A 19,101-nucleotide genomic window follows, 5' to 3' on the forward strand; every position below is an offset into this window, starting at 1 on the left:
GCATGGAGAAAATTTTTTATTAGGTCATATCTGGACATATTCATCCTGTGCTTGACAACGTGCTCAAGTGGATCCCAAAGGGCCAGTATGGTAATGTATAATGGAACAAAAAAGGTGTGAAGTACCTTAAGATTAGGAGAGAAGCCATAAATAAGCATGATGGTACAATTAGAAAGATGATTTTGGCTTTGATTGCTCTTCGTGTACAAATAAGGTTACATCTGCTTACAGTAGGCCATTTTAAAAAGTGCTGCACTCGTGGTTTTGCTGAGGGTGATAAAAAGGACAAACAGCATTACCTTTCCTACCTCATGCACACCTCTCTGGTGAACAGAAAACATCAATGTCCTCAATTCCTACCCTGCTGACCACTCAATTCCTACCCTGCTGACCACTTAATTGATACCCTGTCTTATCGTTACTGGGAGTGACAGACAGATGATGCCCCCTGCTGTTGCCCACCACCCCTCCATCCCAGGTAACTACTTTTCCATTTCCCTTGACAGACATCCTTGTACAAGATGGGTTTTCAGACGGACGTATACCCTCAAACCCAGACTACGACTTCTAGAAAACTGGAACAGACATTCATTGCTTATTCCATTATTTTTGTTATTATTCTTTTTTCTCACTACTTATAAACAATAAAGAGCAAAATATTATGGCAATTGTAGTGTCCGTCATCGGCCAGAGGAGGATGGGCACTCCCTTTAAGTCATCCTCTCAAGGTTTCTTCTTCATGCTCTAGGGAGATTTTCTGTGTCATTGGAGGCTTGGATTCGGACATTTGTAAAGCGGCTTTGTGGCAACAGCTGTTGTAAAAAGCGCTATATAAATAAATTTGACTTTGACATATGCAGATGCAGACACACACACACACACACACACACACACACACACACACACACACACACACAGACAGACAGACAGACAGACACACACACGGGGACACCTCATAGGAATCAGCTGAGATCACCCTGCATGTCTGGCCCATCCTTTATTCAAAACACGCCTCATACCCACCTGCTGCTTGAGCTGAACTCCACTATAATCTTCCTCCAGGAAATTCTGTCACTGCTCTGGAATAGACCTCAGGCCCTTTTTGCCACGTTTCACTCAGTGAGCCATGCTTTAAGTGATCTGCACTATAAAACTAAAGCTAATCTTGCACATGGTGCCACGCTGGGTGGTGGGTAGCGCTCAGCGCCCTTGGCCTGCTGGTTAAATCTCCAGGGACAGGAGACAAGGGGCAGCCACTGAGGGGCAGTGAGTGAAGGGGAGAGGCAGCAGGCGAGGGGCATCGAGCTAGGGGCAGCGGAGGGTCGGCAGCAGGTGTGCCAGTGCGGGTCCGTACCTTTTGAAGTGACTGAGCAGGGTGCCCACCAGCTCGCCAATGCGGCTCTCCCCTGCTGGCACCATGCCCTGCAGGCACACAATCAGGTCCCGGCTGTCCTTGGTGTGGAAGACGACCAGCTGGTCCTTCCCTGGGGACACACTCAAGCCAGTCACCTGGGAGGAGGACAGGAGGGGGGGGGGGGGGGGGGGGGTGAGAGCAGAGCACGACTGGATGCATCAGCAGCATCCTCTCCTGGATATGGAGCTAAGGGACCCAAATATTATGCAAGGGGTCAGCAGGGACGTCCGGATCCCACAGCATCCACGCATACCCTTGGTTGTTCCTGTTAAAGACAAATAAGTGATGCTTCCACATTTTGTAGGCACACCTCAAACTAAAAAACATTTCTGGGCATTTTTTTGGCAACGGGGTTGTCAGTAAGACCTTGGGTAAAACATACATTTTTAGATTTCTTGAAAAAACAGTGAGATGTCAAACAGCTAAGTATCATAGATGAGTAGTAGCTAGGGCTCTATTAAACAGTGTAAGGCTCTGTCTTTCTCCAGTTGTCTCTCTTCAGTTCAGTCCAAGGCTAGGAACCGTGAGCACACTTTAAGCGGAGATGGCAAACAGCTAGACGAACATCACTGTGGGCCAAAATCACTACTAACAGGAAACCAAGCGCCGGGACGCCATATTATGAACACAATTTAGCCTCTTTTCAATTGGACATGAAATGTTAAGGTTTTTAGCCCGCATCCAGGGCTTGCTGGGCCACAGCAATGCTTAAAAAGCATTCGTGGATGTGGGAAGGGGACAGCCACTGTGGGCAAACTGGAACCCAAAGATGACAATTTAAAGCTAACGTTACGAGGATCTGGGCAGAGAGAAGGATGACAGCTGACCAGCGTGGACTATTCTGGGGCTGCCGTGGCAGTAGATATCAGCCACCCTCACTCTCTTTCCCTGGACTATTTTTCAGGGAATGTGTTACATAACTACTGACTCTTGTCTATATGTGTGTGTGTGTGTGTGTGTGTGTGTGTGTGTGTGTGTGTGTGTGTGTGTGTGTGTGTGTATATGAGAGCAATCGAGCGAGAGAGAGAGAGAGAGAGAGAGAGAGAGAGAGAGAGAGAGAGAGAGAGAGAGAGAGAGAGAGAGGACAGACTACAACAGAGAGAGAGAGGACAGACTATAGCAATCAAAATGTAACTGTTCCTTTAAGCTTAATACTTGTACAAAAAAATTTTTCAGGAGCTTTCCAAATGAAACAGCCCATGAAATATTATAACAGATCAATATTTACTGTAACTGATCTAATTCAAAGGCTAGAAAGCGCTTAAAACCAAAAAAAAAAAAAAAAAAAAAAAAAAAAGATAAAAGAGAGAGAGGGGGTGCGAGGGAGCTGGAGAAAAAGAAAATAAGAGAAAGAAAAAATAAAGGAGACACATTTAAGCTTCAACAGAAGGGCAACACAGAGGAGGTAAATTTGTGCACATGCCTGAACGATACCAGACGTCAGCTGATCTCTCCTCCTGCTCCGTTGTCATGACAACCCCATCTCCTGGGATGTTGGCATGACAACAGTGGAGAGGAAGATGAATGGGGAGGGAGGAAAACGGCTGAGGAGAGGGGTGAAATGTTCACGGGTGGGGGGGGGGGGGGGTGTTGCAAGGAGTGTATTATCAGGGTATTTGTTTATATGTGTGTGTATATATATATGTGTGTGTATTATATATATATAAAAATTATATCTCCCCATGCTTTTTTCCAAGACATGTTCAATGCTTAACCAATTAATAATACAGTGTAAACTGGGGTACCAAAAACCTTTAGCTGTCATTTAAATCATTGCTGCTGTGATAGTATGGCTGCCCCGAGCCCTCAATGGAGCAATAAATAAATAAGTATGAGGTCAAAGAACATTTATCAGGGCAGAAGCTTTCTGCCTGTTCAGCAACCTTTACATGTTCTTCTCCAACAAATACCCTTCAATTACCAAACTGCTAACGTAAGCAAATTTAAGTGGCACACTTTCATTGGACACCATGCTAAATACAAGTTAGGGAATGAGCTATCGTAATATCAAAAATCTAATTATTCACTTGACTGAACTCTTGCATGCATCTTCTTTTGTGCAGAATTTAAATGAAGGACCCCGGTTTGTTTCAACACCCAGTCCGGCAGTTATGCTGTTTTTCTGACAGATATTCTTGTGGTCCTTAGAGGACAGAAGGTCGACTACACAGCCTGTAGACAAACTGCTTTTGTGCTGCAAACAGGAGTCAAGGCCCCTCCCTCATTTTCAGCCCAGTTGTACAGAGTTCAGTCAGGAACATGGCTCAGAGCCCACGGCAGCGCTTGGTGACAAACCACAGATGGGTTGGGACTGGGCAGGTTATGGTTCTCCATATTTCTCACCTGCCGAGGATAGGGCTTAGGGCTCTAATCTTTTGGGGATTAGAGATCGTTCTTCTTGATTAAAAAAAGAGGAAAAGAAAATCGCTGTGGTACAAAGGTCAACATTCCAGTCTTAAGAGCCTTTAGCGCCAGCTAATCTGGCAGACAGGTGACAGGCTTAGGCTGACAGCTACCTGAAGCATGACAGACAACTTATTCAAAGATATTCAATATTCAAAGATGGAGTGAGTGTGTTATGCAATCTGGTCTTCAGTGAAAACCCTACACTGTTTCCAAATGTACTATTTTGACTTGTAAAATAAGAGAATAAGAGACCTTTTATATGCAGTGCAAGTGACCATATATGGGCACAGACAATAGAATTGGGATGTCAAGCTTAGCATTGAACCATGCATCAGTCTAGATGTAGTCAGTGTAAACTCAGAGGCAGAAAATAAGCATTTCATATACTAAAGGGGGCAGGTAGTATATATGTACATTATAGAGTGGGGTGCTCTTCATGGGCTTGTACTGTTTCAGTGGGTCCAGCTTGTAGAGGTGGCGATCAGTGATCATCACTGCCCTGTTCTCTGACTTATTGAAGCGGTTGATCTGTAGAAGCAAAATTAACATTTATTAAAAACGGTACTGATAAATGTTAGTGAGACAATAACTCTATATGACAGGAATAGGTAAATAAAAAGTAAAGGATACATTTATATGGAACTCAGTTTCATGTAATCTATTTTGTACCTTCCGGACATTGCAGGAAAAGAGGACCCTCATGAACTTGTCTTTCCTCTGCAGATCACTGGACACCAAGGTGAATGATGACGCTCTCTCAGGAGTATCTCTCTTCTGAGGACACGCAAATACGCAGCATGAACAGGAGGAAGTCCAATGCTCCCACTGGTACAGTTCAATATTCCATTTGGCATGTTTTTTTTGTTATTATACTGCTTGACCTACTATTCAGGGTTCCAATACTGACCACATAATTGCCCTCCCAGGCCCTCTGTAGGCCCAGGTCTGCCCTTTGACCCTTCAGACACTCCAGTGTGGCAACTTTGGCCTTGACCTGTAATTTCTCCTCGGGAGACAGGCCTTTAATTAGGGTCCAGGCCCACCACCTTCAACACACACACACACACACACACACACACACACACACACACACACACACACACACACACACACACACACACACACACACACACACACACACACACACACACACACACACACACACACACACAGTTTACAGAATGGAAGAAACATCAATATTTGTTACATGCTTACAAGCACATTACAGTCTGAGAAATCTGTTACACCTGTTGGAAAAATAACCCTGACACGACGTTTGTTGAACAACAGTATTGTCGCTAAAAGGGGTGGGGGTGGAACATGTGATGTAGAGAGCCTGAATGATCCTGACAGGCCAGATCCTGACAGGCCAGATCCTGACAAGGAAAACATGCGTCACCCAGTTGCCCAGATATGGCCTAAAAGGCAATGTGGGAGTCAACTGTAAGTGAGAGTCACAATTAATTCTCACATTACGTGAAACCTATGGATCCCATTCATCTGAGTGTGTGTGTGTGTACGCGTGCACGCGCACCCGAGACAAAGGAAAAGAGAGATAAGGAGTGAGGTTTGTACTGTGGCTCTGACCTGTTGTAGATGTTCCTCAGGGCCTCTTCAAACCTGCGCAGTACTTTGGGAGGTGTGGGCCACTTCACGTGCCTGCCACGGTCCTTCATGCTTCCAACGTTTCGGAAGCGAGCGTTCACCTCGCGGATGTACGACTTGACCTTGTAACGGCGGTACGCCTGCAGAATGGTCAGCGCTGCCCGCATCCGACGATAACGCATCCGTGCAATGGTGCCACGCCACACCTGCGAGAAGGCGAGCGGGAGAAGAAAAAAAAGGAGTTCAGCTTACCATCTTGGCATTCACTGATGACAGATCTTCTACAGCAGCATACAACACATCTGTGCAACGGGCGTACATTTTAAGGAAGTCACATCCAGACAAGTAGCAGCTAAAGTGCTGCTCAAAGGATGTAATCCACATCTTAGACTCTAATAACAGAATATAACAGATCTCTAGGGAGCTATATGAGCTGCTCACCTCTGGGTTAAGCAACTGCCATATGCTCCCTTCACTTTACACAGTGACCCAACCATTAAAGCCCTTGGCTGGTAAATGCTTGAAAAACACTCCAGGATAGTGAGTGTGTGCTTATATACATGACTGTGAACCCAAAGGTCATGTTCTTTTCTGCACAACTCACTAGAGACATTAAGGAATATTTACACAGTTCTTATGCTGTATGAAAAGTAAATATTCGTGCAAAAAGATAATTGTGCACTGAACAGATGGTAATCTGTGAACTTTCATTAGTAAAAGCACTAACCATTCTCATCAGGCCACATTTTGTACAGTGTAATGGCAACTGAGTTTCGCACTAAGTCAGTATCTAACTTGTGCTGGCCTGAAGCTGCAATTATCTCAGAGCAGTGCTACTGCATGTGCCACACGGCGACCGAATATATCCTGCAACTCCACTGGGTAAATACAGCAGAACAGGAAAAGGACTGGAAAGACAAAAATTCATTCTAGTCAGCACAAGTGCCGGATCCTGTGCTCTTTCTCCAGAACACCTGCATATTTGCTTCAGGTCTATGGTAAAAAGGGATCTATTGTTATATGAATTGGCAGAAGGCATCTTGTACTATGAGAGGAGCATCAGAACCGTCTGTAATGCTCTGTGACTGTGTTGAGCTTTGGATCACATTGTGCTGAGCAGTGCTTCACACAGGCCTCACAGCGGGGAGGCGCACCCACAGAGCCATGGAGAGAAAAAAAGTCGCAGTTCTCTCTGCAACCTCTCCACCTCTCCGGTCTCATTATGGGTCCTCTCGTAGATGACAAACAGGAATGCTTGGGACAGAATGGTGCAAAGTTGGGACAGATTTTAAATGGAACCCTCAGGTTTTAATTAGCAATACCCAAGTGTCGGTGGTGAAAGGAAACTTCTGAACCCTAATAATAAAATGGTACAACAGGACAGGGCTGCAGGATGGGGACCAAATGCCACATCAGCTTTAGATGCATGTATGACAATCATGGCACATTAAACGCATGTGGGTAATTGCTTGATGCATCATGGTAAAGACTGGCTTGCAATAGTTTGACATTTGCTGGATCACCTGAGACTTTTTCAAAAGAGTCACAGAATGGTTAACTGGTTTGGTTTTGCTGCTCACAGCATGCAAAAAGTCTCAATTACATATTGCATTAGAAACACAAAAGGTCAATACAACAACGGCAGTATTTAGAATATTTACAAATGTTACACGGGGCAGCCCTCCAGCAGGATACGCTGCAAACAAAGTCACACGCATCTTAGTGTGTGAGCAGTACGGAATGCCTTGGCATCTGCCTCCCGAAAGAAAGTGCTGTGGTGCTACGCCGTAGCCGTGCTGAGACAGGGAAACGGGCAGCTCGCTCACTGCCGGCCGTGCTGATGGCGTTCGAGGTGTTTAAACAGGGAGGCAGCCAGACGGTCTATGCTTATTGTTAGTGCGGTAGGCACCGAGATACGACACCCAGGGGAGCGTGTGTAAATCAGGCCTGGAGCAGCACCCACCGCGCCTCCTCCACCCACCACCTCTCTAATAAGCCAGTTTGATCTGCGTTTTAAGCACTTGGACGCAATGCTGCATCTCCTCCCTGCTCTTCTGCTCCAAGTTTACAAGCCTCATCAAAGCCAGACTGAAGAACACCCATTGCAATAAAGTATGACGGATTACCATGCTTGGCTCTGATTGGCCCTTTAAAAAGGACAGTGGACTAAAATCCAGTAATCTGGTAAATACTGGCCAAGCTGTTGTCAGGCGATGGGTTGCATTTATTTCACTTGTCATTTCATGTGCTAAAAAAATAAATAAAAAATGAAACCCACCACTAGAGTCAATAGGATTAGATCACAGAATTTAGTAGCTTCAAATGATAATTAGTATAATTGCACTGTGAAAAGGTCTGTCCATTAGTGAACAATGAAGCATGGAAATATGATACAGCTCTCTAGAAACAATTTCTAAAAAAAACTTGCTTGGATATGTGGCATTTCCCCATCAGGTGTCACAAAACAATTACAGATGAGTGAGAGAATTTGAGCCTGCTTATCATTAATCAGCCGGGCAGGCACTCAGTGCAGCAAGTCCCCCGCCCAACAACCAGGAGTCACAATCAAGTGCACAATTCCTGCATGTGCAAATCCTCTTGGGAAAAATCTGTGGTTTTTCTGTAACACACTTGATGCTAGGTGACTGGCGAGAGACCATTACGCTCCGTGAGTGAGACATGGTTTAGCGGCAGCACAACAGATTCTAACCGCGACCCGTCACCAGGGGCACAGGGGACAGAGTGAGGGAGGGAGGAGAGCCATTTTCATAAATCAATACTGCAGGGCCCATGAGCTGCTCACTGCTATGAAGGAGGCTGCCGTCTTTTCTGTGACCTCTACCAGACTGCTGGGGGGGGGGGGGTGCTCTGTGTGCGTGGTGCATGTTTGGGACGGGGGGTGGGAGTGCTTTTCCTCAATCATTACTGAAACAGCAGAGCTTATGACGCAGCCGGCACTGCCTCCACAGCCACTTCAGCAGACGGCTTGTTTGATGGTGCCTTCGCTCTCCCTCCCTCTGCCTCCTAACCCATAATTAGTCACATATCTCAGTTTGAATCTTCGACGTTTCACATCTTAAACAAACTAGATCGTAAATAGCAATCATCTCATTAAGAACTCCATTTTGTGATCTCTTTCTCAAGGTGTATTAAACATCAAAAGTTGAAGGGGTTATTTTGAAAGGAAGCATTCGGTGGTACTAAATATGGATGCAAAACAGGAAAGATGCTTTACTTAACTGAGCACCGACTAATATGAACTAACAAAAACCTCTGTTATATCCTTTTCCATTCAAAAAGGAAAATCTTCTCATACATCTTTCAGTGGTTCATTTATGTAGATGATCTTGGACAGCAATTCCCGAATAGCCCATTTTTCAGTGTATGATTGGGTGTAGTGGCTTTCCATTTCCCTCGCTCAGAGCAATAGCGTGGACTAGGAAATTACCATCCTACATCACAAGCATGTGCTTAGGTGTCCCGCCAGCCTTGAGTTTGACACGACAAGTGAAAACCGAACTACACGAGAAAGCGAGTCGCAGTTGACTGTCTGGCATGCAGGATGGTTCGCTTTGCTATAAAAAAGTGAATGTTTCAGAAGGCAAAGAACTCATCCACAGCAGTTTTCAAAAAGAGCAAAATAAGGCTCAGGAGGACAGACAGACTCACTGGCTGTTAGACCGACTATGCCGTTCAACCTGCGAAGGCCGAACGAACCACAAAGTCAGCCAGAGTGTACATAATATACAGCATCAGATTCATTCCATTTGCTTGTGTGTGAGCCACCCTCAGGTATACCCCAATGCTCACTTTAGCGGGGTGGGGGTCAGGACAGAAGGTGAGGGGAAACAGTGCTAACAGAGCTGAAAAGCCAGAGAAATGAGGAGTGAGACGAGAGGTGCTGGTGGGGGGTGGCGTTCAACCCCATCCCCTCATCTCCCCTCTCTCTGCAGCCCAGAGCAGTTCTACGTGGTTAAAGAGCTGAGGGAAGAAGACAGACAGACACATCCTGGGGGCATGTCCTTACAGCATGGGATGAGAGGGGCTGCAGAACCTCCAGAATCAATTTAAATGCCATTATAGCAACCTGAAGAGAGGAGGTTATTCTGAGTGATGGCAGGGAAGTGCTCTCTTTAACAGGCGCCATATATGTATCTGATGCAGCTTATTGTGGAGGGTGGGAGTCATGGCAGTGATTCTGTCAACACTGGCACTTTTGGCATGAACCAAACAGGTCTGCTAGGCACGGATAAAGGGATTGTGTAGTAGGGAAGGTGATCTAAAGCCAGCCACAGAGCGAGAGACAAGGAAAGAGAGGAAGGTGTTGGGGAAATAGGCATGGTGGGGGCAGTGCTAACGGTTGCATTCAGCTCATCTGTGTGTGTGTGTGTGGGGGGGGGGGTCACTCAGCTCCAACGGACACGACTGATATTAGTGCTGGCGACACAGATATTGCCTGGAGGTAAGCAGTTTACTTAAAGTGACATCCCCAAAGCTGCTGCCTTTCCTCAGGGAACAGGGCCCCATGCAGCAGTGTCAGGACAATATCTCTGCTATGCACAAGCGTGTCAATACAAAGGTCACATAGTCAACCTTGAAAGCTGGCAGAGGGCACACATAATACTTTGATGTTGGCTGCTGTTGGCTGTGGAATGGCCCCAGGAGACAGTGTCGCACAGTGATGTTACTGTGGCCATCACTGTGGATCACTTTACCAGCACAGGCATTCAACGATTGTCAGCTCATGTTCAAATCACCTTGCAAATTGACCCTCATCCCTGATGAAATCATTTAGACTAGTGATCAAACTCCTGAACAAGCAGTAGGATTAAGATAAAACACAAACTAGACACCCTATCAGATGGAGTTATCTTACCACCTTCATAAAATACTAGGCTACAAGAACAGTTAAGAACAGCACACAGAGCTTCCGAAAGTATGAGGAGTAAAAATGGGGTTTTGCAGTATAAAAGTTGTATAATATTCAACTTTGCTAGATCGAAGCTTCTCAATCAAGTCCTCAGGAGCCCGAGTTATATGAGGTTTTTGCCAAGCTCCCAGTACGCCTTAGCCAGATAATCGAGAGCTCTATAGCCCATGAATGCCTGATTCAGGTATATGGAAAGCAGAAGCTGAACAAAAATCTGGACTGGACCGGATCCCTGAACAATGGCAAGTACCCCTGTGTGCTTTCTGAGGAAAATCCATCAAAGTAAACAACAGTGTAAACTCATCCCAATTAGCTGGGCAGTTCAAGGAGGATGGGTTCCCTCTTGAGAGTTAATCCTCCCAAGATTGCTTCCTTAATTCTGATGAGGGAGTTTTCCTTGCAACTGTCACCATTTGCTTGCTCATTAAGGATATGGACCCAAACATGTGTAAAGCTAAATAAATAAATTAGACTTTGACTTTATGTATATCATCAATATAAGTATTTTTAATAAGGGGGAAATGGACCTTCAACTGCATATGATGCCTTGGTCTGGTCTGTTGCTGCCTGGGGACATTGTTGTGCTATTAAGTGGCAGAGTGTCCACACCTTGCATGAGACTGCAGTGTCTCACTGGTGCAAATGTAACACGCCGTTGGCCTCTGCTGGCAAATGGAGCTCACTTGGCTGTAAGGGCTTGTTTGTTTGTTTGTTTGTTTATGTGTGAGTACATGTGCATGCATGCAGTGAACCCTGAAGAGGAAGCTCTATTAACAAATGCTCCATTTTCAACCAGCAGATTCTGATGAGTCAGTGAGTATTTAACAGGCCTTTAAAAGCCCGACCAGGACAAAGATGTTTTGCAAAAAGCAATTATATAACCATGCAAATCTGAATGACAAACCAAAAGACACAACCCCCAGGGCCCGGGAATAAGTTCTATCCCCGCTGGAGCACTTGCCTTCTGCAGAAAGAGGACGATCCTTTTCACCATCTCGGCTCTCTGCTCCTCCAGGCTGAAGATCGTGCGAGGCGTGCGGATGAACACCTTGGTCTTGCCAAAGGCGGCGTCTTGCTCGAAGCCACAGCCCTGGAGCAGGCGCCTCACTGCCTCTTGGTCTGACGGCAGGTCATGATTGGGCCACGTGAACTCTGAGATCATCTTATACCTAGGCAGGGAAAGGGACCAGAAAGGTGTCAAATAACTTCCCCGCATTTTTAGCTTTTGAGAATATTTTTCCTGTATAATTTGAGAGTATTGCCTTTATTTTTTTAAATTCTGCTTTATGTGAGAGAGTGATAAGAATCAGTCATGAAAAGTAGAGTTGCTTTAGCCAAATTGTGTCACCACAATTTGCCACAGAGAGAGAGTAAGAAAGAGTGTGTGTGTTTAGAAATCATGTGGTGCAAGGTTTTTACATTTCTACAGTGCAGCTAGGCTGTCTCACTGAGTATGTAGGAGGTTATATTTCATGAATGGCCCTGGCCTTCATATAGAGAGGGAGGAGGAACAACTTGATTCTGGTGTGCAGTTAAGCTCTCTCAGTTATACATGCTCAAAGCCAGGAGGGCTTTACGCAACAGGGGTGTCTCACAGAATCGAATCAGCTCAAAGCTGTTTGTTTGTGTGCGTATGTGTGTAATTGAGTTAGTATTTGTGTGCGTGGGGGGTTTGAGAAGCTTCAAGTCAGGATACAGTGTCCACATGGCACAGAGGAATGGGGAAAGGACATACCTCCTTGAAGATAAGGGCAACAATGTACAACAGCCTATACCATTACATTCTCATATACAACTGGTGAGGAGACGGGACACATTTTGGCCCAGTCCTCTAGACAAAACCGTTAAGGTTCATATGCCTTAGGATGGCTTACTTATCATGCTGCAGCATTTCACAGAGACAAAGGTCAGGATTCCCAGGTCATTCTAAAATACGGCATGCTTCTCTTTAGCCCACTCTCTTAGTGATGGACTCCTAGGTTTTGCATACTGTTGTGCTGCGAGATCCAGACAAATGCCCTGACATCTGGCTGTAGGAAAGATTATTGGCCACTCAGCGCTTTCAAGCGTCCACGCTGTTAGGCATGAGTGGCCCCTATTTCTTTCCATCAATGACCTTAATTATTTAAAGCATCAATGATATGGATCTGTAAAATGTTGTGTGTTGAACAAGGCTTTCATTATTAAAAACAATCAGACTATGGTCAGATCACATTTTAGGAACTATTCAGAACTCCAAATAATTCCAAAGGGTTCGCAACCCTTTTCATTTTAAGCGCATACTCTGTGTTGGTAATCCATCGTTTTTGTGATGATTTAATTGAAGGTTTTCTAATTCAAGAACTCCAAAATATGTTCCCTTTTCAAATTACAAAATTCACAAACTCCTTTCTATATGAAAAAAATTACTATGCCAGTTCTACATAACGAGAGTAAACAAATGTACAAGGTTAATTTATTCTGATAACTGTTGTAAGCTATATGATGTTACTGTCAAAATTGTCTCCCACCACACATAAGGAAGGCCACTTTTCAAGCAGTGATGCTTAAACATAAAATGTGGACCAATATCGCTCTGTGTGGGAATACAGGTCTGCAGAGATGCAGGTATTGCAAGCAACATGTACCGCTTATGGAAAGCATTATCAGTAAAAAAGGCTTATGACATCCATATACATATCTGCATTTTGACCTTTCACATAAGCATTTGCCAATCTAATATCTATATTAGATTTTCAATAACAGCTTTTCTAGCCATCATGCAGGCGCCGTAGTGGCCTCAGTCTAATGCTAACGTCCAAACGGCAACGATGGCAAAAACCATGACCTTCCGGAGTGCCAAGAAGCCGTCTCCCTCTACATACAGCCTCTGTTGTTGGACGCAAACAAAGCAGAAATCCGGCATTAAAGAATTACTGATTGAAAGAGAAACACTCTTTCTGTCAAAGTAGCAATAGCAGGAGACTGCAGTACAGGTTTGCATAGTCATTTGCTTTCTCACAGTGGTGGTTTGTGACAGAAATCTGCAGGTTTCAACATGTTCTTTAAAGTTAAAATAAGTGCAATGACAACATTTAGAAACCACATAACCTACAAAAAGTGTAGTTTAAAGATGGCAATAGCACTTTCTGGCCTCTGGTTTTGTAGTTAACAACGCAAGTGTGATAACTGAATGGGTCAGGTGTGTGAAGGACGTTCACCTCTGTAAGAAGCGGGCGTAGGTCTGGCGGTTAGCAAAGCCAGCACGCCGAACGCGGACGTTCTCCAGCAGGCCCAGATACTCCACCTGGTGCTTGCAGCGCTCATACTCAAACAGCAACGGTGACTTCACGTCGTTGGGTTTGACGCAGCGCACGTAGTACGGTTCCTGTGCTCACCACCAGGGGGCGAGGGTGAGCGATTGTTCATATGCAAACAAGGAAAACCGCTTCAGAACAACTGTTATGACAATTTAGATTCACATCCCTTATAACCGTAAGCAGACACAAGTGTGGGCTCCACACCTACCTTAGAGGCCAGGTTTTCGACCAGGGAGATCATAGAGTTCTTGAAGAGCGTGCCTGCGGTGAGGGGTCGCTTGGTGACCTCGGTGATGCTGAGCTTGCCTTCGGGCCACATGGCCTTCAGTACAGGGTTTGAGCTGTGGGAGAATAGGGGCAGCGCAAAGCCAAGTCAGCATTACTCAGTCAGACCAATGCGGGCAAGCTCGAATATGATGGCAAACATGTCAATGCTGACCTGTTGTACAACAGCCTCTTGAAGTCCTGAAACAGGGTGTCCTTGTTCTTGTCAATGAAGCCAACGACAGAGTAACTGAAGATTTAACATACAGGAAGGCAGAGAAGTTAGCATTTCAGGAAAAAATACACACCCTCACATCAACACACAAAAAGGGATTGTAAGCTTCCTTGTTCTAAGGGCACTTCTGTTAGACCTCACAAATGCACCCACGTACAAAAAAACAAAAAACAAAGGGGAAATGAGAGGCGAGCGGCCGATTGATTGGCCACTCTGTCTCTGCCTCCTAAGTGCTACAGTAAGTGTTTCAGGCCCCCGGGAGGGCAGCAGCACCATCCTGCCGCTGACTCACAGAGGGCTGTGATGCTAATACACATCCACTGACAGGCATATTTTTAGCTCCGTCTGCAGCACACATACACACACTAAGCACTCAGAGGACGGCCGGATATGGGCAAACTCAAACTATTATAATGGCCACAGACAGGAGATGAGGAGCAGCACACAGGTGATGCTTTTCCAAGTCACCGTTGTAGATACCAGACTCAGACGAAGCTTGCGTCGCTGGTTGGCTGTGCTCCCTGCATCATAGCCATGCAGCCTCTTGCAGGTTTAGCCCATCCCACAGAGGAGCATTTTGGCACGTGCTTACACCGTGACCGGGTCACTAACAGCACCCCTCTGGTTACTTGCAGCTTCTGCAGTGAAGGAGGCAAGTACGTTTAAGCTTCCTGGGAGTGTACTTACACCACGTCGCCAGCATAGTGGCGAATGCGGAAGTCTCTGTCAAACTCCAGGCTCTTGTCGGTAGGGGAGAGCTGTGGAGAAATGGAGAGGAAGGAGGATCAGTTGTGGAATCATCAATCATGTCACGGAAGCTTTGTTTTCACACCCCATTCTATTTTTAAAAAATAGGCTTAAGAACTGTAGCCTTGAGAGGAGTGGCAATCTTCTTGGTGATAGCATGACCTCGTTTAAGATGCGGGATGAGGAAAGATGAAGAAAAGCTGGCCCGTGAAACCTCAGCAGGGCAGCAAGCAGAGAGGCCGACAGAGGGGAGGACAGGTGTGTCCATGAGAGTGAGTGCAGCATAAACATGTGCACGTGAAAAATCAAGGACACACTTTCATTTAGCACAAGACAGCAGTGCTCAGGAGATGTGATGTCAGTATGTAGGCCACTGATTAAAAAGCAAGAGAGAGAAAGTGTAAGGAAAGTGTAAAAGGGAACAAGTGAAAAGAGGGAAGAAGGAAGAAAGAGAGAGAGAGGGAGAGAGAGAGAAACTGAGGTAAGCCTTCAAATTTAAAAAGACTGTACAAATAGCATGCTATGTGCAAGTGTTGTCTCTGTAAGCCATTAAATGTACGAGATGTTTCATGACAATTAGCCTAACCCTAGAATCTTGAAGGGGCATGGATGGGTTATGTAGACCCCCAAAAACCTTTGTATCTGTAAACACAATTTGCTCTCCCCGTCTCAAATCTCAAGCTTTTGTTAATAAAACTAAAAAACAGCATCCCCTAAAGGATCCTTTGCTATTGCTATACATGAAGGCAGTTACCACTGTTACATAACATGCATGCTACAATGATGTCAAAGAATTAAGTTTTCTTTTTCTTTAACACAGCTCAGATCCAGTGATGCCCAAGAAGAGAGAACCATACCAGCAGACTGGCCCATCATAGTAAACCAGGTCAATAACCCCCTGACACTTCCACCCACCCAGGGGCCAGTAGAACACAGACGCTGGCTTTTAAAAAAAAAAGCAAAAAAAAAAGCAAAGTGCTACTAACTTTCTCTGCCGCAGTGCCGACGGAACGGTTGCCGACGCTCCTGCTCTGCTACGCCTTTACGAGCCTGCTCTGTGCTGTGCGCATTGCCTCCGCCCACCTCAACCGCGGTATGGGAGCAGCTTCCTTCTGCGGGAGCTGAAGGAGCTCCCCACCACAGCCAGGCAGGCCACTTCGTAGAGCACGGCACCAAAAGTGGAACAACGGACAAGTGCTGGGTCCAGTTTAAGCGGGAAGACATTGCGGAACGTGCCAAAGAGGCGGGCCTGCCGTTTTCTCCAAGGAATGCAGAGAACGCTGGAGATTTATGCTGTGAGCCGTGTGTGAAAGGCAGAAGCAGACTGCAGCTCCCGTCCTGGCCTGACCCAGCCCATCTGGCTGGACAGCGCGGGCACAACTTCAGACGGATCGGTGCAAGCGGGCTCCAAGCAGCCTGCTGCATCCCTTCCCTCAGTGCATCCGGCTCACTCAGTCACACCCGAAACACACACCCAGGAACAAAGGAAACATGGGACTTTCATGGGAAGAATAATGGAATATGCAGATGTACGGAGCACATATGATTATCCAGACGGGGAAGGGAGTGTGAGACAGCGATGAGTCACACTGAGAATGAAAGAAAAGTATTGGGAACAGACAGGATTCATGCCTCTAAATATAGCATACCCCCCAAAACATTTGATGGCTCTGAGCCTGTGTGTCTAACATGCTACTTTGTAACTACCCACTTTGTGACGTTGCCAAAAGGAAACTGAAGTGACATGTAGCAGGTGGGTGAGAGACTGTGGCAGACAATCGGTAAGGACATGTCTTCATTAGCTGCCAATGAAAACGCGCCGTGTGCAACGCTCCCATCAGGTCTCATCATCATGTTCACATACTTATGTGGACTATGGTTATGATTATGACACAGGGTTTCTGGCGGCGTGTAATTATGGGGACAGTGTTAAGACTGGGCATTATATGGTCTCTCAGGGTCCAACTCCCACTCCACCTCTCAGGCTCTATTGCCACCCCCAGCAGTACGCCATCCCGCCTGCCACCTGGGACCCTTTCAGCAACATGGCTGGCTTGCAGCCATACCAACTTGGACCGCTTTACAGGGCTGTAAACCTGCCGCTCATACATCAGAGCAGCTCTTTACTGCTGCGACATTGCGTCTCAACTCGGTCGCTGGGCGGCCCTGCACTGGACACACATCAAGTCCTTTGTGAAGTGCTGCGTTCATTGTAATGCCTATTAGGACCGGAGGTGGTCTAAAAATTCAGAACTGCACAGAGAAAGCCCCTTGATCAGCTCTCTAAAGTGATCTGGGTCAGTTTTGAAGAAAAAGAGGTTCTAACTGGTGCTTCGGGAAATTATTCCACATGAAAAATACCACCTAAAGCTGCAATCATAGCCCCTAACTACTGTAGGCAGTGCATCTCATTCACTATGTAGTCATGCAACAAACTGTTATGATTTAATTACACAGTAACTACAAATGAAATGAAAGTTTTCTCAAGATGCTGGAATTTACTAATTCCAACTAATTTAAGATGGAGCAACTCTCACTATAATAAACTGCTCTCTACTGGAGCATGCCTGACACATTCCAGCTGCACCGCATAATTGGGTTCGGAAATCAACAGCCAATAGGCTGCCTTCAATGGGCCGCACCAACCAGTCAAAGCTTAATCAGCTAATGTGTGTGCATTTGTCTCCACAGCCATGCTGCCATGGACTCTTGGAGCAACATCCTGTCACACGCCTGCACCTCCACCCAGCATGTGCAGGAGAAAGTTGGAGCCTTAGGATTCAGCCTCCACTTCCTCCCCAAACACCCTGGTGTGAACACTTGATCTGAGTCAGCAAATAACTGTAATTAGAAGCTGCTGGGGAGAAAAAGAAAAAAAAAATACAAACACATCTGGGAGGATCCAAGTCGTTTTATGGCAGGTCACAGTGAGAGTGTGAGAAAAGTTTCTATAGGATTAACTAACGGGTTTAAAAAGGTGCAAGCAGGAGTCAATGAAGAGCTGGATTATGCATTATGCATATTGTGACAGACAGCATTTCTAGGACTTACTCATCGGTAGTCAATGGTCCACAAGTGCAGCCATATCAAATTCTTTAACACAGCTGTACACTGTCTAACTGTACATTGACTGTTACTTCAGACAGAATTAAACACCTATCTTTTCAGGCCTCAAATGAGTCATTCGTGCAATGCAAAAATCACATTGCTTTAGTCTCCTTGCCTGTCAGTGGTGGAACAAGTTTGCCCCATCGTTAAACACAGACTTACGCTGTGGTCTAAACACTCACCTCTGCAAGCTGTTCCTTGGCCAACGCAGTCAAAGAATCTTTCATAGCAGTGCAATATATAATATGATTATGCACGTTTGGGCATAAAAAAGCCCTCACAAAGTTTTTAAGCACCTTCTATCCTATTTACTTGCATGGACATTCTTCACAAAATGTAAATGAGACTAGGTTGTTTCACCAAGCGTTTCTTTGTTCTTTCCTTTGATAATTCCAGAATAAGCCTTATGTCTTTTAAGGCCCTATTAAAACGTGAATTTTCAATCAATGATGACCAAATCCCTTTTCACACTTGAATCCTCGAAAGTTAGGATGTAATGAGTAGCATACAGAACTGAAGAAGCTTCATTTTAAATCATGGTATAAATGAATAACAAATATTCAGGGTGATTCAACGTGATCAGTTTGCTAACAACATAATTGATTTATGGTAGGTTCTGCAGACAATTGATATGTTCTGATGTTCACAAAGATTTGTGAAATATTTGGGATGATAAACCGAGGAGAACAACAGACAAGAATATAACGCCTCTAGAATGTTATCTAAGGCTAAAAGATACATAGCACACATCACTTTCTGCCTTCTGTTCACACTTGAGCCTAGTCAGAATATTGCCAGGAATTTTACTAGGCCTATTCACTGCAAAGTGTCAGATCAATTTTCTTGGCATTTTTTACTCGTTTTTCGGCTCACTTTCACACATAACCCAATTCTGGACAATTGCCAGAACATTGCCAGTTATAATTGCATGTGTAAAACAGAGTTTAGGTTATAAATGCTTTCTGATTCACTTCACCTTCTATACTTTGCATATTTTTGTGCTGTTTTTATCTAAATAACATCACTTGCCAAATAACTAAATGCAAATGTAATAACATAAGTAAAGCTGTTAATAGTCTACAATATTACTAAA

At 45.2% G+C, this 19,101-nt stretch overlaps 1 protein-coding gene across 4 annotated transcripts in view; it reads right to left on the reverse strand.

Moving 5' to 3' along the window:
- Positions 1-19,101, reverse strand: part of myo1d (myosin 1D) — a 47,671-nt gene that overhangs the window by 10,488 nt on the left and 18,082 nt on the right. For all 4 annotated transcript variants that reach the window (XM_027029385.2, XM_027029383.2, XM_027029384.2 and 1 more), the window contains 10 exons: positions 14,841-14,911; positions 14,094-14,168; positions 13,863-13,995; positions 13,556-13,722; positions 11,317-11,524; positions 5,408-5,631; positions 4,728-4,866; positions 4,490-4,594; positions 4,235-4,348; positions 1,355-1,509 (listed from right to left, as the gene is read on the reverse strand). In XM_027029385.2, coding sequence (XP_026885186.2) covers positions 1,355-1,509; positions 4,235-4,348; positions 4,490-4,594; positions 4,728-4,866; positions 5,408-5,631; positions 11,317-11,524; positions 13,556-13,722; positions 13,863-13,995; positions 14,094-14,168; positions 14,841-14,911 — 1,391 coding nt within the window. The remainder of the gene's footprint in view (positions 1-1,354; positions 1,510-4,234; positions 4,349-4,489; positions 4,595-4,727; positions 4,867-5,407; positions 5,632-11,316; positions 11,525-13,555; positions 13,723-13,862; positions 13,996-14,093; positions 14,169-14,840; positions 14,912-19,101) is intronic.

Source organism: Electrophorus electricus, chromosome 14, assembly GCF_013358815.1.
Source record: "Electrophorus electricus isolate fEleEle1 chromosome 14, fEleEle1.pri, whole genome shotgun sequence".
Taxonomy (NCBI): Eukaryota; Metazoa; Chordata; class Actinopteri; order Gymnotiformes; family Gymnotidae; genus Electrophorus; species Electrophorus electricus.